Source organism: Mirounga angustirostris, unplaced genomic scaffold, assembly GCF_029215605.1.
Source record: "Mirounga angustirostris isolate CCGP_5_RB_7025 unplaced genomic scaffold, mMirAng1.0.hap1 SCAF_1, whole genome shotgun sequence".
NCBI lineage: Eukaryota > Metazoa > Chordata > Mammalia > Carnivora > Phocidae > Mirounga > Mirounga angustirostris.
The window spans coordinates 93,587,304-93,609,780 of record NW_026991709.1 but is presented as its reverse complement, the minus strand read 5'-3'; the positions used below and the strand labels follow the sequence as shown (position 1 = coordinate 93,609,780).

The 22,477-nt window shown below is 35.1% G+C and overlaps 1 protein-coding gene across 9 annotated transcripts in view; it reads left to right on the top strand.

Annotated features, from left to right (window-relative positions):
• The window catches only part of SKIL (SKI like proto-oncogene), a 30,074-nt gene extending 14,173 nt beyond the window's left edge, over positions 1 to 15,901 (top strand). For 8 of the 9 annotated variants that reach the window (XM_064585493.1, XM_045903399.3, XM_064585507.1 and 5 more), the window contains 5 exons: positions 4,039 to 4,136; positions 5,756 to 5,988; positions 9,706 to 9,947; positions 10,232 to 10,456; positions 11,522 to 15,901. In XM_064585493.1, coding sequence (XP_064441563.1) covers positions 4,039 to 4,136; positions 5,756 to 5,988; positions 9,706 to 9,947; positions 10,232 to 10,456; positions 11,522 to 11,680 — 957 coding nt within the window. In that variant the 3' untranslated portion in view covers positions 11,681 to 15,901. The remainder of the gene's footprint in view (positions 1 to 4,038; positions 4,137 to 5,755; positions 5,989 to 9,705; positions 9,948 to 10,231; positions 10,457 to 11,521) is intronic. The other variant, XM_064585513.1, reaches the window with a different exon arrangement.
• The last annotated feature ends 6,576 nt before the right edge of the window (positions 15,902 to 22,477 follow it).

Below are 22,477 nucleotides of genomic sequence, written 5' to 3'. Positions count from 1 at the left end.
AGTTTAACAAATGACTTCTAGAAAAGAAATTCTCATTTAATTCAAGCTGATGTTATATTTCATTGATTTGTTAGAGTGAGCTTATCCCATGCTTATTAACACCTCTTGTCATACAGTGTTGTGGTGAAAAATGTTCTGCCTAAGTGAGTTTTCTGGATGATGAAGCTACTCTTCAGCAGAGTGTTTTTTAAAACTAACCTTTTTCATGAATTCTAAAATGTCTTAGTTTTCAATCTTTCTAAGTGGTAGGTATATAGTTATGGTATATATGTATATAGTACGCTATTTTTATCTGGCATAAATATAGAATATAATTCAACTATGTCCTGTTAACTCAAGACTTCTTTAACATCAGTTACTGTACATGTTGTGATGAAGGTAGGGGACAATTGAGATATATTAAATTATTTGCCCTGGTCTATGATAAAGCCCTCAGATTGTCTTGCTTTTTGAATCAGGTTTTGGGTTTGCATCTTGTAATTCTCCTCTCTTTAGGCTATCAGCTGTCACCTGGCATCTATCATTTAGTGTTGCCATTACCAGCAATACCCTTTCTAATTTACTTGTAGAACTGAGCTATAGGTTGAGAAACTATGGGAACAAGTGATTGGTTTATTTTATAAATAAGCATTTGATTTTGCCTCAGATTCTGAACTTCCTTAGAATATTTGATCTAGATTGTGAGTTTTTTTTTTTTAAAGATTGTATTTATTTGAGAGCGAGCTCATGTGCACAGGGTTGGGGGAGGGGGCTGGATAAGGGGGTTGGGGGGAGGGTTCGGGAAAGGGCAGAGGAGGGAGAAGCAGACTCCCCACTGAGCAGGAAGCCCAGTGTTTGGGGGGGGGGAGGCATGATCCCAAGATCCTAGGATCCTGACCTGAGCCCAAGGCAGAGGATTAACCAACTGAAGCCCCCCACCCTGCACCCTGAGTTTGTTTTTTTAATTGTATAGAGCCTTGAGGCCCCCACTGAATACTCTTAAATCCTTTGAAAATCTCATTATTTTCCCTAATCTTGTGATCTCATTAGTTTTTCAAATTCCTTGTTCCTTCTTAACCAAAATGTTGATTTCCCACCAATAGAAGTTTCCATATTTTTATGTTTGGCTTTTCATTGGTCTTAAATCTTCTCCTGATTGATCAAGTTGTGTAATGTTTGCCCCAGAAGCGGTTTCCTTTTAATTGTCAACCCATTTTGTTGGGGCTGTGGGTTGCCAGACTTCTCCTGAGTTTCTTCATCTTAATTGTTTTCCCCCATTAGCGGGAACCCCCCAATCAAACCATGGACAGTTTACAAATTGATTTTGCTTTAATCACAACTGCTTAGCATCTGGAGATCTGTTTCTATTCCATTTTATGTAGTTTCTTGGTTCTAAACTGGAATATTGGGACATCAGGCAAAATAGTTTTTCTAATTTATTAGTATTTAGTCGCTGTCCCCTGAGTGCTGTGTTTATGAATTATTGGATGAGGATGTCATTTCCCACACACCTTACCTAGTTGCAGAAGGGAGTGGAGACATTCAGAGGAATATCCAGCTCTCATTTTTGTCTCATCTTTCCTTTATCTCAATCTCAATTTCATCCTCTCTTACTCCACTGGGGTTGTCCATTAACCTCCTCGTGTCTTTATTGCTCACGCAAACCTTACCTCCTTTCAGCTCCCTCCTCTACCATGTGAGTCTTATTCCCTCTTTAAGATACTCTTTTCCCAAAAGAGCAGGGTAATTACTGTGATTTGAAATATGGTGTGTGTACAAAGTGGCGCTGGTTGGTGGTGGTAGTGGGGAGACTGTAAAAAACAAACAAAAAAATAAGGGAGAAGTTCGTGGTCACAGGTTATTCTTTTCTTTCTCAGTTTCTGAACCTCAGTTTTCTAATCTGTAAAATGGAGGTCACAACACCTATTTAATGAAGTACTTGTTAGAATTAAGGAGGGTTTATAAAGTACTTATCAGGTATACAGATGTTCATTAAGTAGGGACGCCTGGGTGGCTCAGATGGTTGAGCGACTGCTTTCAACTCAGGTCATGGTCTCCAGTTCCTGGGATGGAGCCCCAAGTCAGGCTCCCAGCTCAGCAGGGAGTCTGCTTTTCCCTCTCCCTCTACCTCTCTCCCGCTTGTGCTCTCTCTCAAATGTATAAATAAAATCTTAAAGAAGATGTTCATTAAGTGCCCACTTACCTTCTTTTCCTTTATTCACATGTATAGTTTATGAGGAAATACGGTTTACTGGTAAGTGTTATTAGCAAGCAAAGTATTTTCAAGGTTAGCCTGGTGAAGTTTTTTGTTTTGTTTTGTTTTTTGTTTTTTTTTGGTGTGTAAGATGTTTGTTAAGGATCAGTTACCTGTTAAAGGAAGGCAGTGGAGGCGAGACTGTAGAGGGAAGGTAAAAATGTGCAATGCAGTCCCATCAGTGTTTCAGCCAAGTTGGCAGGGAGCTGTGGAGTGAATAATGCCCATTTGAGTTTACCATGTTAGGATAAAATGGCTGCTCCTTTGGACTCCTGTCTCCCTCATATCACTCACCATATCAGCTGCCCAGAGAAAGGCACTACTCAGCTTTGAGGCATTTCCTCACAAGCATGTGCTGCTCAGGTACTATGCTGAATTCTTGAGGTGGATCCTCCATAGATCTGTAGAGTTCTCTCTGGGCAGCTTCCTCTGACCTGCAGACTTGATTTGCCTTGTTCTTTCTGGATGTTCTATCCTGTCTCCTCCACTCACGCTACTCTGTGAGGCTCTGACTGGGTTCCCTTGTCAGCTCCAAGTTTTGTTTTTTCTTTTCTTTTTTTAAACATTTCACCATACTTCTTTTATTATAAATCTACCTATTCTTCTGTCTATCCACCTTTTTCCCCCTCCAGTGTTGTTGAGAAATAATCGACATACATCACTGTGTAAGTGTAAGGCATACAGCATGATAGTTTGATTTACATATATTGTGAAGTGATTACCACAGTAGGTTCAGTTAACACCCATCCTTGTAATGCAGTCTGTCTTGGTCTCTGAGGCGCAGTGGGGTGCTTCAGCCTCCACCTCCACACTCCCATGTTAAAGGATTCTCTCAGTGGTGTCTTGTTCTTGAATAGATGTTAGTTGTTTTTCTTGTGAGGGGGCGTGAAGTCAAGAACAACCTGTGTTGCCATCTTAGTGACATCTCTCCCCTGGCAAAGTATTTATTGCTATAGAATGTTATCTAATCCACTAACAAATACCGGAGGGAAGGGGTATATTCTAGCTGATTGTAGCAGCAAGAAGAATCCAAACTTACCAATGTTGTACATTTGCAAGGTACTATTTAAAATGGATTTTATTATTTATTTATTTATTTATTTATTTATTTATTTAAAGATTTTATTTATTTGACGGAGAGAGACACAGAGAGGGAACACAAGCAGGGGGAGTGGGAGAGGGAGAAGCAGGCTCCCCGCTGAGCAGGGAGCCCGATGCGGGGCTCGATCCCAGGACCCTGGGACCATGACCCGAGCCGAAGGCAGACGCCCAACGACTGAGCCACCCAGGCGCCCCTTTATTTATTTTTTAAAAAGATTTTATTTATTTACTGGAGAGAAAGTGAGCGAGAAAGAGTGCACAAACGGGAGGAGGGGCAGAGGGAGAGGGAGAAGCAGACTCCCCACTGAGCAGGGAGCCAGATACAGTGGGTGCTTGACCCCAGGACCCTGGGATCATGACCTGAGCCAAAAGCAGACACTTAACCAACTGAGCCACCCAGGTGCCCTTAAAATGGATTTTAAAAATAGATTCCTTAGTATGAAATTTTATGAAATCATTTCTGGTAATCCATGTTAATATGCATACTGAAACTTTTTCTGTTATAGGATAGTTCACATAGTTGTGAGTGACTAGATTTGGTACTTTAAGGGAAAGCTGCCTCGTTAGAAGAGGACTCTCAAATAATGTAACTCTTATTAGTCAGGGTTCTTCAGAGGCATACACTGGCCCTATCAAGTTGACATGTAAAATTAACTATCACATCTTCCCTCGATGAACTTTTTCCCTTCTACATTTTTCTACAGATAGATACACCATCAGGAATGGAATTACAATCATGGTACCCTGTTATAAAGCAGGAAGGTGACCATGTTTCTCAGACACATTCATTTTTACACCCCAGGTGAGTGGGTATTGACTCATTTGTTTGTTCATTCATTCATTTGTTCATTCATTCATTCGACATCTATATGTCAAGTACTGTTCTAGTTCCTGGGAATTCATTATTTAGTTTTAGGCTTGTTAATGAAATGAATTGTAAATTGTGTTGAATATTTGAGATAACCTTTTCTTGGTGTTTTTATGTTCTTTCTAGGAATTCATCATTTCCTTTTCACCCTAATTAAAAATTGGAAGTTTTCCTTTAATTTCCTTGTTTCCCTGTAAGAGGTAAACCAACTCTTTAAGAGTTTGGTATGCGACTTTGGTATTTTACAAAGAAATTTTTTGAAACTTAGAAGCTTTCATAGTAACCACGTCCTTCAAAATCCAGTTTCCTATTTTTAATAAAAATGCACCTTAGATGATAAACTTTTTATTGATTCCTAGGTTTTTATTGCTGTAGATATATATTCCCCCCAAACATGGTGATGAAGAATCTCAGTCTTACTTACATTTGCACAGTTCCCACCATTCCTGTTGTATTTGAAGTAAATCTTTGGGCATTATTAAACCTGTCAGTTTTCTTAGCAGAATACTTTTTATCCTCAGAATTCATGTAATTAGTAAAGAGGAACAATATAGATTATTGTATAAAGAAAATAAGACGTAAGAGATCATTTAGAGTTTAGGGAACGAAGTAGTACATCAGTTAAATGGTTGCATTTTTTGGCTAAAGGTTATGCAGATTATAGTTAATAATACAGTGCTTCAGTATTTAGCTCAGATTTGTCCCATGGGTCTCTCAGATAATCTGCTGAACAATTTTATGTGAGCTTTGAGCAAAATTGGTAGTTATCCCTTCAATCTTAGTTTTGCGCAATTTATCGAAATTGTATCAAATTAGGAAGTACTAAAGTATTTTAGGAAGATTGCTCTGTGGGGTTTGAAACAAGTAGGACCAACTGCCCAGTAGCAGTAGCTGGGCGGTATTCAGAATGCTATGTAAGAAGGGCCTTGGGAGCTCCTCATTGGGCCTGTGGTGAATCAGGCCATAGCCTTGTGGTGTGGGACTGAATCAGCCTCTATAACAAAGAGTGAGGATTCCTTGCTTTCACGGGGGGGGGGGGGGGGAGTGGGCAAGAAAATAGTTCTCCAAGTAGCATACGGTCTGTGTCCTTTCTGGCATAAGCCTTACCTATTCAGGGCTATTACACAGCTCTAAAGTGCTTCATGCTTCTAGTTCTCAGGTGGTTTTGAGGGAAGGAGATGAGACTATAGTTTTCTTTCCCAGTGAGTATCTCTTTAGTGCCTAGAAATTACTTTTTGCAAAGTAACAAAAATTACTCATAATTTTATACTTACTGTCTAAAGTACTGAAGTCTTAATTCTTTTCTATGATCCTTCTTTTCTTTTTTATTATTAACATATAATGTATTATTTGTTTCAGGGGTACAGGTCTGTGATTCATCAGTCTTACACAATGCACAGCACTCCCCACAACACATACCCTTATGATCCTTATTTTCTGAGTTATGTTGTCTATTTTGGTATAAAATTTTTTAACCATAGAAATAGATTTAACGTATTTTACTTCTTACCCACATGTAATATATGTCTTATTTTGCCTTTCTTTCTTTTTAGCTACTACTTATACATGTGTGATAAAGTGGTTGCCCCAAATGTGTCGATTACTTCTGCTGTATCCCAGTCTAAAGAGGTCACAAAGACAGAGGCAAGTAGATCTATACCAAGACAGTCAGAGAAGCCTCATAGTAGTGGGAAACATCAAAAAATGGTGTCTTACCCAGATGTCTCACTGGAGGAACAGGAGAAAATGGATTTAAAAACAAGTAGAGAATTATGTAGCCGTTTAGGTAAGTATTCAGAAATTATTTTTTTGAAATCATACACTTAATAAACACATTTATTCAGCATTTTCTTTCTTTCTTTCTTTCTTTCTTTCTTTCTTTCTTTCTTTCTTTCTTTCTTTCTTTCTTTCTTTCTTTCTCTCTCTCTCTCTCTCCCCCCCCCCTCTTTCTTTCTCTCCTCTTTCTTTCTTCTCTCTTCCTTTCTTAAAAAGATTTTGTTTATTTGACAGAGAGAGAAAGAGAACACAAGCAGGGGGAGTGGGAGAGGGAGGGACAGGCTCTCCACTGAGCTGGGATCATGACCTGAGCTGAAGGCGGACACTTAACCTTAATCAACTGAGCCACCCGGGAGCCCTTAGTCAGCATTTTCAAAGAGGATTTCTATTTAAGAGAGTGTTCCAGATAATTGAAGCTTTTATCTTAAAAAAATGCACCTTTCAAAACTCTGAGTGACTTCTTAGAACCTCAGGTCCTATACTTTTTTTAGAACAGTTATAGCTGTAGAGGCTAATGATGTAGTTATGTAGTCTACATGGTTTCATACTGCAAATGATTTTTGCGTGATTGTTTTTTTTTTTCCTTTCCTGCCCTTTTTTTGCTGTCAGTTTTCTTCAGAAGGTCCTTTCTAATTTGCTGCGAACTGAGAAACCATTTTATAATGCTAAGAAGTATGTAATGGGGTGCCTGGCTGGTTCAGTCTGTAGAGCATGTGACTCTTGGTCTCAGAGTTGTGAGTTTGAGCCCCACGTTGGGTGTAGAAATTACTCAAAAAAAAAAAACGAATGAAAGTCTTAGAAAAAAATAATGCTAAGAAGTATGTAAGAGTTGTTGGGTATAGGAATCAGGGAAACTTAGCCATGTGATAAGCAAGGATTGAAAACTCATAGCTATGGGAGCCAGGCAGATGGCATAAAAAGCAGAATACTGGCTGGACATCTTTAAAAAAAAAAAAAAAGCTGCCTAGTTACAATGTCTTTTAAAATACTGTGGACCAAAGGAGACATGTCTGCTCAAATGCTGCCTGTTTTACCCTCTACATAGCAGCAGAGCTTTGCTTACAGCTTAGGCAAGTGTGACAGTTATTTCAGCTATCTTGGAGTAGTTGAAGTGTCCACTAGTCATTTAACTGTTTTCATAGATAACTGAGATTCTTTGGGGGGTTTCTGTACTTTAATTTTGAGATTTTTAAAATTCAACTTTTTTTGGATTTAAATATGGTGAACACTAATTAGTAACATACTGTTATGTCATATTTGTGTTATATTTTTTTCTCAAATTCTAGTGACTTTTAAAAAATTGTTGATATAGTTCATATGTTATAAAATGTACCCTTTTAAGGTGTATACTTTAGTGACTTTCAGTAAATTCACAAAGTTGTTCAACAATCACAGCTATTTAATTTCAGGACATTTTCATCACCCCAAAAAGAAACCCTGTAATCCATTAGAAGTTACTCTCTATTTTCCTCTTTCCCCAGCCTCTATTTATTTTTTGTCTTTATAGATTTGCCTATTCTGGACATATCATATAAAAGAGATCATATAATATGTGACCTTTTATTGTCTGGCTTTTCACTTGGATAATATTTTTTCAGTCCATGTTGTAGCATATTTTAATACTTGTTTTCTTTATATGGTTTAATAATATTCTGTTATTGTATAGATAAATATACCACATTTTGTTTATCCACTTATCAGTTGATGGACATTGAATTGTGTCCACTTTTTTTTTTTAAAGTAGGCTCCATGCCAAACGTGGGGCTTGAACTCATGACCCCAAGATTAGAAAGATTAAGAGTTGCATGCCCTACTAAGTGAACCAGCTAGGTGCCCCGAATTGTGTCCGCTTTTTGGCTGTGATGAATAATGCTGCTATGAACACTTATGCACATGTTTTAACATAGACATGTTTTCATTTCTCTTGGGTATATATTTAGGAGTGATGTCATGTTTAATATCTGGGTCATGTTTAGTATCTCAAGGGACCGCCAGACTGTTTTTCAAAGCAGCTGTACCATTTTCCTTTCTACCAGCAGCTTATGAGGGTTCCAATTTCTGTAATCTTTGTCAACTTTTGTTACTGTCTTTCTTGTAATTATAGCCATACTAATGGTTGTAAAGTGGTATCTCATGGTTTTGATTTGCAGTTCTCCAATGACTAATGATATTGAGTGCCTTTCCATGTTTTTTGGATCTCTTCAGATCCTTTGCCTATTTTTAAATTGAGTTCTCTCTTTACTATTGAGTTATAAGTGTTCTTTATATATTCTGGATAGTAGACCCATATCAGATATATGATTTGCCATTCTATCACTTGTCTTTTCATTTTATTGTTGGTGTTTTTTGAAGTACAAAAGTTTTATTTATTTATTTTTATTTATTTATTTATTTTTAGAGAGAGCGCAAGTAGGGTGGGGAGGGGGAGAGGAAGGGAGAGAGAGAATCTTAAGTAGGCTTCATGTTCAGCACAGAGCCCGAGGTGGGGCTCAATCTCATAACCCTGAGATCATGATATGAGCCAAAATCAAGAGTCAGATGCTTAATAGACTGAGCCACCCAGGAACCCCAAAGCACAGAAATTTTAAATTCTGATGAAGTCCAATTTATTTTTTCTTTGGTTGCTTATGTAGATGTCATGTCTAAGAAACCATTGCCTAAACCAAGGTCACAAAGATTTACATGTAAGAGCTGTAGCTCTTATATTTAGGTCTTTTCAATCCATTTTGAGTTAATTTTTATATACAGTGTGAGGTTCAGTCTCACTCTTTGTATGTGATTACAGTTGTCCCAACACTATTTGTTGAAAAGACCATTCTCTCCTGATTGAGTTGTTTGGTGCCCTTGTTAAATACCAGTTGCCCATAAAAGTAGGCAGCCTTGATTTCTGTAGCTTTGTAATAAGCTTTGAAATTAGGCATTGTGAGTCCTAAAAGTTTATTATTATTTTTCAATATTATATTTTGGCTATTTTGGATTCCTTGCGTTTTCATATGAATTTCTGCATCAGCTTGTTAATTTCTGCCACAAAGCCAGCTGGGATTTCAATAGGAATTGAAAAAAAAGTTGATCTGTTTGGGGAATATTTACCATCTATCTTAGTCTGTTCAGGCTGCTATAACAAAAATACCCTAGACTGGGTGGCTTACACTACAAACATTTATTTTTTACAGTTCTGGAGGCTGGGAAGTCCAAAATCAAGGCACCAGCAGATTTGGTGTCTGGTAGGGGCCTGCTTCCTGGTTCATAAAGGTCTGTGTTCTCTTCAGACACATGGTGGAAGTCCTCACATGGTGAAAAAGGCAGGAGAGCCTTCTGGAGTCTCTTTTATAAGGGTATAGATCCTATCATGGAGGCTCCACCCTTATGACCTAATTATGTTCCAAAGGCCCCACCTCCTAACATCATCACATGGGGCATTAGGATTTTAATATATGAATTTTGGGGTCACTAACATTCAATTCATGACACCATTTTAACAATATTAAATTTTCCAATCCATGAACATGGGATGCCTTTCCATTTATTTAGGTCTTTAATTTTTTTCAATGATGTTTTGTAGTATTCATTTTATAGGTCTTGTACTATCTTTCTTAAATTTATTCTTAACTATTTCATTATTTTTTATTTCATTTGTAAATGGAATTATTTTTCATTTTGTTTGTGGGTTCTAGTGACTTTTTAACAGTGATGTTCATTTTTTTTACTTCATTTTTGCCTCTCAAAGATCCATCAATCTCAAATAATTCTACAAGTAAGAAGAAACCCGAGTCTACCACTTGCAGTTTCATCAGAGACACAAGCAAGGCAGGAATAGACCATGATACTGCAGCTTCATCTCCACTTCTTGTCAAAGATATCATCTGTGAGGATGATAAGGGAAAGATCATGGAAGAAGTAATGAGAACTTATGTAAAACAACAGGAAAAACTGAACTCAATTTTGCAGAAGAAGCAACAACTTCAGATGGTAAAATTGTTATTTAAATGATAGTCTATTATGAAAAGATACTTTTGCACATTCTCAAGAAAAGTCAAGGGAGATATTGTAAATGTGTTTAAGATTTAGGGTTCTATACTCAGCAATTTTCTTTCAGATTTTTAGAGAAAATAGTTTTTCAGGATAATTACTTATATATAAAACTGATGTGACAGCTGAATTTCAGATGTTTTCTGTCCTATTTTTTCCTTTATTGAAGTTTTTAGCATGATGGAAATAAAATAAAAATTATATTGTTATTCTTGATATTACAGGAAGTTGAAATGTTGAGTAGTTCAAAAGCTATGAAGGAACTCACTGAAGAACAGCAAAATTTGCAGAAAGAGCTTGAATCTTTGCAGAATGAACATGCTCATAGAATGGAAGAATTTTATATTGAACAGAAAGACTTAGAGAAAAAATTAGAGCAGGTAATGAAGCAAAAATGTACCTGTGATTCAAATTTAGAAAAAGACAAAGAGGCTGAATATGCAGCACAGGTAAGAATTACTCAGTTTGTATAATGTTACCCTTTCAATGTGGAAATTGAAGCTGTTACCTTCTCTATTAAAGTTACTTTTTGGAGGCGCCTGGGTGGCTCAGTTGGTTAAGCGACTGCCTTCGGCTCAGGTCATGATCCTGGAGTCCCGGGATCGAGTCCCGCTTCGGGCTCCCTGCTCGGCAGGGAGTCTGCTTCTCCCTCTGACCCTCCTCCCTCTCATGCTCTCTGTCTCTCATTCTCTCTCTCTCAAAAAAAAAAAAAAAAAAAATCTAAAGTTACTTTTTGTCAAGCTCATTTCATTGGGCAAGATTTCAAAATAGGTAATTCTGTTAAACACAAGTTTATGGTGTATCATCCAACATGATTTTTTTAAAAAGATTTTATTTATTTATTTGACAGAGAGCACAAGCAGGGGAGTGGTAGACAGAGGAAGAAGGAGAAGCAGGTTCTCCACTGAGCAGGGAGCCCGATGTGGGGCTCAATCCCAGGACCCCGGGATCATGACCTGAGCCAAAGGCAGATGCTTAACAGACTGAGCCACCCAGGTGCCCCGCAAGATGATTTTTTTTATTTTGATTGCTTTATTAAACTTTCATTAGGTTTCTATATTTTAGTTGCCCAAATTGCTAATCTCTAGCTCTCTGAATATCAAATGTTGTATTATCTTAATGTAGTTTATGGGCCTTCAAATCACCAAATTAACAGATATGAATTGTTGCCCACTATGTTCAAAAGCACTTGAGCAAAAATGAATAGTAGCTCGCAACTTGGGGAAGATGAACAAATAACTCGAGCAGGCTGTGTGAGAGGTATGCTAAACTGTAGGGCATAATGAAAGTGCTCTAGGTGTTAGTTCTCTTGACCCTTTTTTTCCCCCCTCAATTCAATATTATGTCAAAACTGGATGAATATTATTAGATACTCAAGAGATTGTAGTATGCATGAATTTACAAATGTAGTTCATTTTGTAAAAAATAATTTGAAAGTAGGTCTTTGCTATTATGTGAAGATTAAATGGAAAAACAAAACTGAATGAAAACTGACAGTCTTTTAAATCTCACAGTTGGCAGAACTGAGACAGAGATTGGACCATGCTGAGGCTGATAGGCAAGAACTCCAAGATGAACTTCGACAGGAACGGGAGGCAAGACAGAAGTTAGAGATGATGATAAAAGAGCTAAAGCTGCAAATTTTGAAATCATCTAAGACTGTTAAAGAATAGAAACCTTTAAAGAGATTCATCTGTGTATTCCCAACAGGGTTTATTTTTGTTTGTTTGCTTTGGTTATTGAATTCTGAGTAACTTGTCTGCATGAAGATTACTAGGCATCCTATCCATTTGTAGATCAGAGAAAGTGAAGAGATTATATATTAATACATAAATTTTTACATTTTCCAAATGAATGAAAATGTATGCTTCTTTGTACTTTTTTTTTCAACTGCTTAAAAACAGTACTATATGATTTGAACTATTAGATAATCTGCCTATATTTCTAATGCAAATTTAGCAGTTGTATACTTTCTAAAAGCTGCATTGTGTGATGGATAGTTGTGGTCAGTTTTGTTACCCATATTTCAGACTCAACTTTACATACAATGGTGGCTTCATATTTCAAATATATAGAGCTACTGAAGGAGTTGAATCTCCATTTTTTTCGTTAACAGTCTCCTTTCTAAATTGATACAGTATACTCATTATTATACATAAAATTTGCTTTTATTTTGTTCATATTATAGTATGAATTTCCAGCAGTTCTTTTTTTATTGTCTCCTAAGAGACATTTTGTCAAAAGAGGAATTTCATTGATGAGGTTATAGCACACCTCATAGGCATAATGAGGAAGGATAACATACTTTATTATACACTGCTATTAAATACAAAAAGCAGTTGTAATTTGTTTTTTGGTTTAAATGTGGTTATGTTTAGAAGTTTTTTTTATGCAACAACTTCATGTAGTAATTTTTGAACTTTTGTTTATGTTGTTAATAGAGGTGTGAAAATGTTAATGTTCTTGAGAAAAACTGATACCATTGACGTACATCAGTTTGTATACGATTCATAATCCTCCTGTACAGTTTTTATATGTAGTTATGGGTCTTACTGAAATTTATATAATGGATTTGTTTTCCTTAATGGGTTCGTTTTTCCTTAAATTGTAAAATATTAAATACCTTGAAGGTTCTTTTGGATTTTTGTATGTTTAAATGTTAAGTCTTACCAATATTTGCACGAATGGACCATTTTCAATTACTACTTAATATCAAAATCAGGAATTTACAGTCAACTGGTAGTGTATGGTAGGTTAATATAGGGAAGTTTAGTTACCTGCTACTAAAAGGTTTTTAGATAATTTTTAGAAGACAGGAATTCCATAGTTTGGGGGAGGGGCAAATCTGCACTTTTTTTTTGCACAGAAAAGTCTGTCATTCTTTAATGGCAAATTTCATTTTCGTTAATTATTGGCTTAAAAGATATTAGGTAAAATTCTTAGTATGCATTTTTTAAAGGAAGTTTCCTGAAGCTACCATTAATTGACATTATTATTCTAGGAATTACATGTTTATGTTCTCATGTAGGGTACTGTATGAAATTACTTGAGAGCTAAATTTATTTTTAAAATAAATCAGCTAGAGTTAAGGTTGTATACTATTTCTAGTGTAGACAGTAGATGCTCTACTGGTGTAGAACTTCAGAAATCAGTAGGTTATCGTTTAGCCAGTTATTTTCGTATTTCACTTAATGGTACTTACATATCCTAAAAGAATTTTTGTACTTCTCAAAGTATAGTTTCTTTACTAGAGTGTGATGTAAATGTGTATTTTCTATTTTCCATTTAAATTTTACTATATTACCCTGCAATTTAATTTGTTGATTCTTGGCTTCCTCAAGGAGAAATAAATGTTAAAAATGATAGACCCTCCTAATACCTTTTATTTAGATATGGAGAAAGAAAAATCAGAAAGACATTTTATGATAAAGTTCATTTTAGTTGTGTCACAGTTAAGCTTTTCGGGAGATAAACTCAAGCCCCTATAATTTTGTTTTTCTAATTTACTAAAAAATCTTCGTGCTTATATTACTTAGTAAATGACAAGTTAAGTTTCAACCCAAAACTTCTAAAATAAATTGCTTAATCTTTGAAATATTTTATTTTAAAATTCTAAGCAGTGCTTAAACATCTTTAAATGATCATAAACTCTTAAGTTAGAATTGAGTAAAATATTTTTTCTAGTCCTTCGTGTAAGGAAAACTTGCCACGTAAAATTGTATAGTCTTCATTTTCCGGAAGATACATTGATGTGCCATAGGTTTCTGTCTAACTTCCTTGAAAATAGAGCTTTTTAGTCAGTTGTAAATATTATACCTATTCTAGTTAAAAGTAATTTTAAGTTAAACTGCACCACATAGGTTGAAAATAGAGAGATTTTGTAATACTTTAAAAGTGGCCTCTGCTGAAATATCCATATAAACTTATTCTTCTACTCTTTGCATGCTCATTTTGTGTGTTGGTTACTAGCTTAAAGTTTGTTTTGGTGTTAGTTTTTGTGTGCCAATTTATTAGGCAAGCAGATTTTTCCTCAGACTTTGTAATATTATTCTTTTTAGGAAAAATATAAAAGTATTTACTTTAAAAAGCTGCATTTAAAGGAACGACCTATCAAAAGTGCTAGAGCATCTTAAGAAGGAAGAAAAGATAGAATATTAGCTTACTGGGTGATGGGTGATGTTTAATTTGGGTGATGATAGTTTCCGTATTTGTTGTGAGTAAAAGGTACCAAATCTATAAAGGTAGTAAATGTAAAATCTGCTGTCATTGAGGAAGCTCTAAACCAGCCTGATTTCACAAATGCAACTTGTAACACTATGAAAGATTTGACCAACAAAAGTAAGTTTGGCTTGTGCTTTAGTTTTGTAGAGCATATTCTTTTGCTTGAATTTCTGTGTCCATGAGAGTCAGGATGTTTTATGCTCCTTGAGCTAATTTTATAACATATTTAATATATTACCAGTTGAGATATAAAATCATTTGTACATACTGAATTAAAAACCAGTTACTAAAATAGGTGAAATAGACGAGTACAATGATATTTGCAGGTTATCGATAGGTTTTAGAAGTCATGACAGAACGACCAATTTATTTGCACATCTGTGGCTTCTGTTTGAAGGAACGTAGAATGATAAGGAAACTCCAGTAATACGAAACATGTTCAAGGTATTTTCCTAAAATTAATTGTCAAGCTGGTGCTGAAGGTTTTTGATCAGCTTCTAAAATTTTCTTCTCGGTGACTTACGTTTTGATTGCTTTGGGGAAAATCCTCATTTTCATTTGCTCTTATGCATTTAATCTGCACGACAGGACATTAAAAATCAATGTAATGATAAGTTGTGCTCATACTGTACATCTATTTCTGTGCTTACAACTACTTGTTAATTTTTATTGAAGCTGTCAGCAATAAGGGATACATTACTGCTGTATTATACATTGTGGGATTGAATAAACAGCTTAAATTTTTTTCTAGTATAGGATACCGAAGCATTTCCATCATTGGAAGAAATTTGTATGGGTATTCTATACTACATCTTGTTTAAAGGACAGTTTTTTTTGTTTGTTTCGTTTTGTTTTTATAAAATCTTTCCATTTTAGATGGCTTCTGAAACTGTAATGCAATCTGGAGTTTGTTTCTTTAGTAATAGAATTAAAGGTCTTATATAGTGCTACTGTTTTTGAATTAGAAAGTGATCAAATGTAAAAACTGAAATTTAAAAATTAAGCCCAGAAAACAAAATAGTATATTAAGTTAGTTGAATGTAAAAGAAATTTATGATTTTTTTCTTCAATATAGATACCTCACTTGAAAATAAAGCACAGCATACTTAAAGTAGTTCTAGTAAAAAAGTCCTGCTAAAAGAATTGCTTAATCTAGGACAACTTTGGGGGAATTATAGTTTGGGAGAAATAAAATATACTTGCTTTTAACCATCCTGTTAGAAGTATTTGCTTATCCTGATAATTTTAAGCCAACACAGTAGTCTTAAATTGTTTCTGAATTTCTAACCTGTGAAGGCAGTAAGTGAAATATCTGTTCTGCAACTGTTGAAACAAGTTGTTGACTACATTGACCATAATTCAATTTAAAATTTTGCCAATGATGTACAGTTTTATGGTTAAAATTGCTGTGGTTGGTTGCATCACATGACACACAAAACTGTCCTCTACCTCACGTGAAATAAATATTTTATATGGTTTTACTATAAAACAAGACTCATCTATCTGGTCACTTAGTTTACAAATTTTGAATTATATTTATTGAAACATGACATACTGTGCTCTCAGCTTATACCTCAATCGTATTTTGTGCTGTTTTCCATTTTCATGCCTTGTAAATAACTTGTATAGATTGTGGATTAAATTCAGAATAAAAACTTTTAATGCCAATGAAACTGATTTGAAGCCCTTTTAGTATCCTGTGTGAACTCAACTTTCTTGTCCCTTAAGATTGACATTTTCTCCTTTTGTTCCTTTAAAGTCTATTAGTCATTACACACTAAATGATTAACTTGAGGAATCATTTTTTAATGACAAAATATGAAATTTTATGCAGTATTTCAGGTATAGAACATGCCAGCATTTTGTGATTATTTTCTTTCATGATATATGGTCTCTTGCTTTCACTTCTTTCCCTTACTCCTCTACTCCCACCTCTGGCATTATTATTTATTACAACATAACAAATTACTCCTAAATTTAGCTGCTTAAAATAACAGATATCTCACGCGATATCTGAGGGTCAGAAACCCGAAGGCAGGTTAGCTGAGTGATGGCTCAGGAGCTCTTACAAGTGTGCAGTTACTATGTTATTTAGGGCTGAAGTCATTTGGAAGCTTGACAGCTGGAGGATCTGCTTTCAAGTTCATTCATATGGCTGTTGACAGGTGCTTACTTCCTTCCTCTTGGATCTGTCCATGGAGCTCTCCATAATATGGTAGATGGCTTCCCCCAAATGAATGATCCAAAAGAGAGAAAGAATGATGGCAGTTTCTTTTGTTACTTAGACTCATGAGTCACAAGTCCAGCCTATATGCAGTTGGGGGGTATTACATAAGGGTATGGAACACTGGGAGGAAGGGATTATTGAGGGCCATCCTAGAGTCTGATTACCATATCCTCCCAATTTTTTTATGGCAAAATATACATAACATAAAACTTAACATTTTAATTGTTTTTAAGAGTAATTCAGTGGCATTAGCTACATTTACAATGTTCTACCATCACCACTATATTCAGAACGTTTTCATTATCCCAGACAAATTCTGTACCTGTTAAACAATAACTCCCTTTTCCCACCACTCCCAGCTCTGGACACCCTCTATTCAATGTTCTGTCTCTATGAATTTACCTATTGTAGGTATCTTGTATAAGTGGAATCATAAAATACTTGTCCTTTTGTGTCTGACTTCCTTCATTCCTTCACTTAGCAAAATGTTTTCAAGATACATCCGTGTTATGGCATATATTGGAATTTCTTTCCCTTTTATGGCTGAATATTTTATTGTAAATATATGTGTATATATATACATGCATATCCTCTGTTAATGCATTTATCTGATGATGGACATTTGGGTTGTTTCCACATTTTAGCTATTGAGTAATGCTGCTATGAACAGTGGCTTACAAGTATCTGATTAAGTCCCTGCTTTTGAGCCTTTGGGTATATACCCAGAAGTGGAATTGCTGGATCATTGGGTAATTCTACATTTAACTTTTTGAGGAACCACCAAACTTTTTCCCAGCAGCTGCATCACTTTGCATTCCCACCAGGGATGCACAAGTGTTCTAATATTTTCATATCTTCACCAACACTTCGTTATTTTCCATTTTACTGATAATAGCCATCCAAATGGATATAGAGTGTTATTTTCACTGTGGTTTGATTGCATTTCCCTAGTGGCTTAGATGTTAAGCATCTTTTCATGTGTTTATTGGCCATTTGTATATCTTTGGAGAAATGTCCACTTAGGTCCTTTGTCTATTTTTGAATTGGATGATTTGTTTTTGTTGTTGAGCTATAGGAGTTCTTTATATATTCTGGATATTAATCTTTTATCAGATATATGACTTGCAAATATGTTCTCCCATTCTGTAGGTGACCTTTTCACTTCTAATGTCCTTTGATGCACAAAAGTTTTAAATTTTGATGAAGTCCAGTTTACTTATTTTTTCTTTCATTGTTTGTGCTTTTATTATCCTATCCAAGAAATCATTGCTAAATCCAGTGTCATAAAGCTTTCCCCCTATGTTTTCTTCTAAGAATTTTATGTTTTTTAGCTCTTACATTTAGGTCTTTGATCCACTTTGAGTTACTTTTGTAAATGATGTAAGGTTAAGGGGTCCAATTTCTTTCTTTTTTTTTTTGTACATGAGTATCCAGTTCCCAGCATCATCTGTTGAAAACTGTCCTTCCTGTTGAATGGTTTTGACACCTTTGTCCAAAATCACTGACCATATATGAGAAGGTTCCTCTTTGGGCTCTCTTTTATTCCATTGGTCTATGTATCTCTCCTTATGCCAGTACCACCCTGTTTTGATTACAGTAGCTTTGTAGCAAGTTTTGAAACGCGTCTCCCATATTTGTTCTTTTTCAAGATTGTTTTGGCTATTTGAGGTCCCTTGATATTCCATATGAATTTTAGGATGGGTTTTTCTATTTTTACAAAAACACCATTGGAATTTTGATACGGATTTCACTGAGTCTGGATTGATTTGGATGGTATTGTCATCTTAACGATATTAGGTCTTCCAGTCTATGAGCATGGAATAGCTTTGCATTTATTTATGTCTTTAATTTCAACAATATTTTGTAGTTTTCAACATACAAGACTTTCCCCTCAGATTTATTCTTATATATTAGTTTCCTTTTGATGCATTGTAAATGGGATTTTCTTAATTTCTGTTCAGATTGTTCATTGCTAGTGTGTAGAAAGTGCAGTTAATTTTTGTGTGTTGATTTTGTATCTGGAACTTTGCTGAATTTATTTATTAGCTCTAACAATTTTATAGTGCATGGAATTTTTAGGGCTTTCTACATGTAAGATCACATCATCTACAAACAGATAATTTTGCTTATTCCTTTTTCATTTGGATGACTTTATTTCTTTTTCTTGCCCAATTGCTCTAGCTAGAACCTCCAATACTATGCTGAATAGAAGTAGTGAAAGCAGGAATCCTTGTTTAGTTCTTGATCTTAGAGGGAAAGCTTTCAATCTTTCATCATTGTGTATGATGTCAGCTGTGGGTTTTTTCTTTTTCTTTCTTTCCTTTTTTTTTTAGTTGTGGATTTTTCAGATATGGCCTACTTATTACGTTGAAGAAATTCCATCTATATCTAAGTTATTGAGTGTTTTTATAATGACAAGGTGTTGAATTTTGTCAAATGCTTTTTCTGCAGCACTTGAGATGATCATGTGGTTTTTTTCCCCTTCTATTACTGTGATGTATTACATTGCTTGGTTTTTGTATGTTGAATTATCTTTTGCATTCCAAGAATAAATCCCATTGCTCATGGTGAATAATTCTTTTAATATGCTGTTTATTTATTTATTTATGTGAAATATACTTGATGTACAACATGTAAATTTGATGCATTTATATATTTTTCAGTTTGCTAGGATTTTGTTCAGGGTTTTTGCATCAATACTCATAAAGGATATTGGTCTGTAGTTTTTGTTTTGTTTTGTTTTTTCTTTTTCTGTAGTGTATTTGGTCCTGGTATTAGGATAATCCTAGCTTCATAGAATGAGTTAGGAAATATTCTCTGTGCTTTGACTTTTTGGAAGAGTTTAAGAAAGACTGGTGTTAATTCTTCTTTCAGTGTTTGGTAGAACTCACCAGTGAAACCTTGGGCTTTTCTTTCTTGGGAGGTTTTTGATGAGTGATTTAATCTCCTTACTAGTTACAGTTTTATTCAAATTTTCTATTTCTTCATGAGTTGTTTTTGGTAGATTGTGTGTTTCTAGGAATTTGTCCTTTTCATCTAGGTTATCTTATTTGATGGCATATAATTGTTCATAGTATTCTTTTAAAATCCTTTATATTTTTGTAAAATAAGTAGAAATGTTCCTATTTTCATTTCTGATTTTAGGAATTTGAGTTTTTTTCCTTAGTCAATCTAGCTAAAGGTTTGTCAATTTTGTTGATCTTTTCAAAGAACTAACTTTTGATTTTATTGATTTTCTCTTCTCTATTTCCACTCTAATCTTTATTATTTCCTTCTACTAGCTTTGAGTTTAGTGTGCTCTTCTTTTTTTAGTTACTCAGGATTTATAGTTTGGTTATTGATTTTAGATCTTTCTTTTTTGTTTTGATGGATGTTTTTACAGCTATAAATTTCTGTCTTAGAATAGAAATTTAATTAGCATTCCATAAGTTCTGGTATGTAGTGTTGTGTTTTTATTTTCATTTGTCTCAAGGTATTTTCTAATTTCCCTTGTGATTTCTTCTTTGACTCCTTGTTTGCATGTTTGCTTTTTTAGAGAGAGAGAGAACATGAGTGGGGTGAAGGGAGGGAGGGAGAAGGAGAGATAGAATCTTAAGCAGCTGTATGCTCAGTGTAGAACCCATCATGGGGCTCTATCTCACAACCCTGAGATCAGACCTGAGCCAAAATCAAAAGTTGGTCTCTTAACCAACTGGCCACCCAGGCACCCCTCCTTGGTTGTTTAAGATTGAGTTGTTTAATTTCCAGTTTGTGTATTTTCCTGTTTTTCTTCTGTTATTGATTTCTAGTTTCATTCCATTGTGATTAGAAAAGATACTTTGTATGATTTCAATCTTATTAAATTTATTAAGACTTGTTTTATGGCTTAACATATGTTCTATCATGGAGAATTCCATATGTACTTGCAAAGAATGTGTACTCTGATGTTATTGAGTGGAATGTTCTGTATGTATCTGTTAGGTCTAATTGGTTTATTGTGTTGTTCAAGTCCTCTATTTCCTTATTGATTTTCTGTCTGGTTGTTTTATCCATTATTGAAAGCAGAGTATGAAAGGTTCCAACTTATTGTAGAATTATTTGTCCCTTCAATTCTATCAATGTTTGCTTCATATATTTCAGACACTGTTGTTTGGTGCATATATGTTTACAATTCTTTTTTTTTTTTTTTTTTAAAGATTTTATTTATTTGACAGAGGCACAATGAGAGAGGGAACACAAGCAGGGGGAGTGGGAGAGGGAGAGGGAGAAGCAGACTTCCCGCTGAGCAAGGAGCCAGATGCGGGGCTCAATCCCAGGACCCTAGGATCATGACCCAAGCCGAAGGCAGACACTTAGAAACTGAGCCACCCAGGTGCCCCTATGTTTACAATTCTTATATCATCTTGATGAATTGACCCTTTTATCAATATATAATATCCTTTGTTTCTTGTAACAGCTTTTGATTTAAAGTCTGTTTCATCTGATATTAGCATAGTTACCCCAGCTCTCTCTTGGTTACTATTTGCACAGAATACAGGCATACATTGTTTTATTGCACCTTGCTTTATTGCATTTCACAGATACTGCATTTTTTATGAATTGAAGGTTTGTGGCAACCGTACATCAAGCAAGTCTACCGGTGCCATTTTTCTAACAACATTTGATCACTTTGTGTTTCTGTGTCGCATTTTGGTAATTCTTGCAATATTTCAAACTTTTTCATTATTGTTATATTTGTTGTAGTGACATGTGATCAGTGATTATGACTCACTGAAAGCTCAGATTATGATTAGCATTTTTTAGCAATGAAGTTGTTTTTTTTTTTAAGATTTTATTTATTTATTTGACAGAGAGAGAGACAGTGAGAGAGGGAACACAAGCCGGGGGAGCAGGAAAGAGAGAAGCAGGCTTCCCACAGAGCAGGGAGCCTGGCGCGGGGCTCGATCCCAGGACCCTGGGATTATGACCTGAGCCGAAGGCAGACGCTCAATGACTGAACCACCCAGGCAACCCTGTTTTTTTTTTTTTTTTTAAAGATTTTATTTATTTGAGAGAGAGTACGAGCAGGGGGAGGGGCAGAAGAAGAGGGAGAAGTAGATTGCCTGCTGAGCAGGGAGCCCAATGAGGGTCTCAATCCCAGGACCCTGGGATCATGACCTGAGCCAAAGACAGATGCTTAGCAGACTGAGCCATCAGGCGCCCATGAAGTGTTTTTTTAATTAAAGTTTGTACATTGTTCTTTCTAGACATAATGGAATTATACACTTAATTGACTATAGTATAGTGTAAACATAACTTTTATATGCATTGGGAAACAAAAAAAAATTCATTTGACTCATTTTATTGTGATATTTGCTTCATTGGGGTAATCTGGAACTGAATCCACATATCTCTGAGGTATTCCTGTATCTTTTTCCATCCTTTCACTTTCAATCTGTTTGTGTTTATAGTTTTAAAGTGTCTTGTACACAGCATATAGTTGGATCTTAAATAAAAAAAAATCCGTTCTGCCACTCTCCAGTTTAATCCATTTATATTCAAAGTAATTACCGATTAAAAAAAGGCCTTACTATTGCCATTTTGCTATTTGTTTTCTTCTTCTTCCTTTTTTTTTTTTACTATTTGTTTGCTGTAAGTCCTATGGCTTTTTTCTTTTTTTGTCCCTTATTTCTTCCATTACTGCCTTAATTTATGTTTAGTTGAGTTTTTTGTAATGACATATTTTGACTCCCTTTTCATTTTTTGGGGGTGTATATTCTATAAACATTTTCTTTGTGGTTACCATGAGGCTTATGTTTAACATCCTAAACTTACAACACTCTAATTTGAATTGATACCAACTTAACTTCAATTGCATATAAAACTTCTGCTCCTATGCCACTACATTCCCCCCGCTTTATTATTATTGATGTTACAAATTACATCTTTATATATTGTGTGCTTAATAACATAGATTTATTATTTTTTAATGCAATTGGTTTTTAAATCATGTGGAACTCAGACTGTAACCACAGACCAAAATTACAATAATACTGGCTTTTAT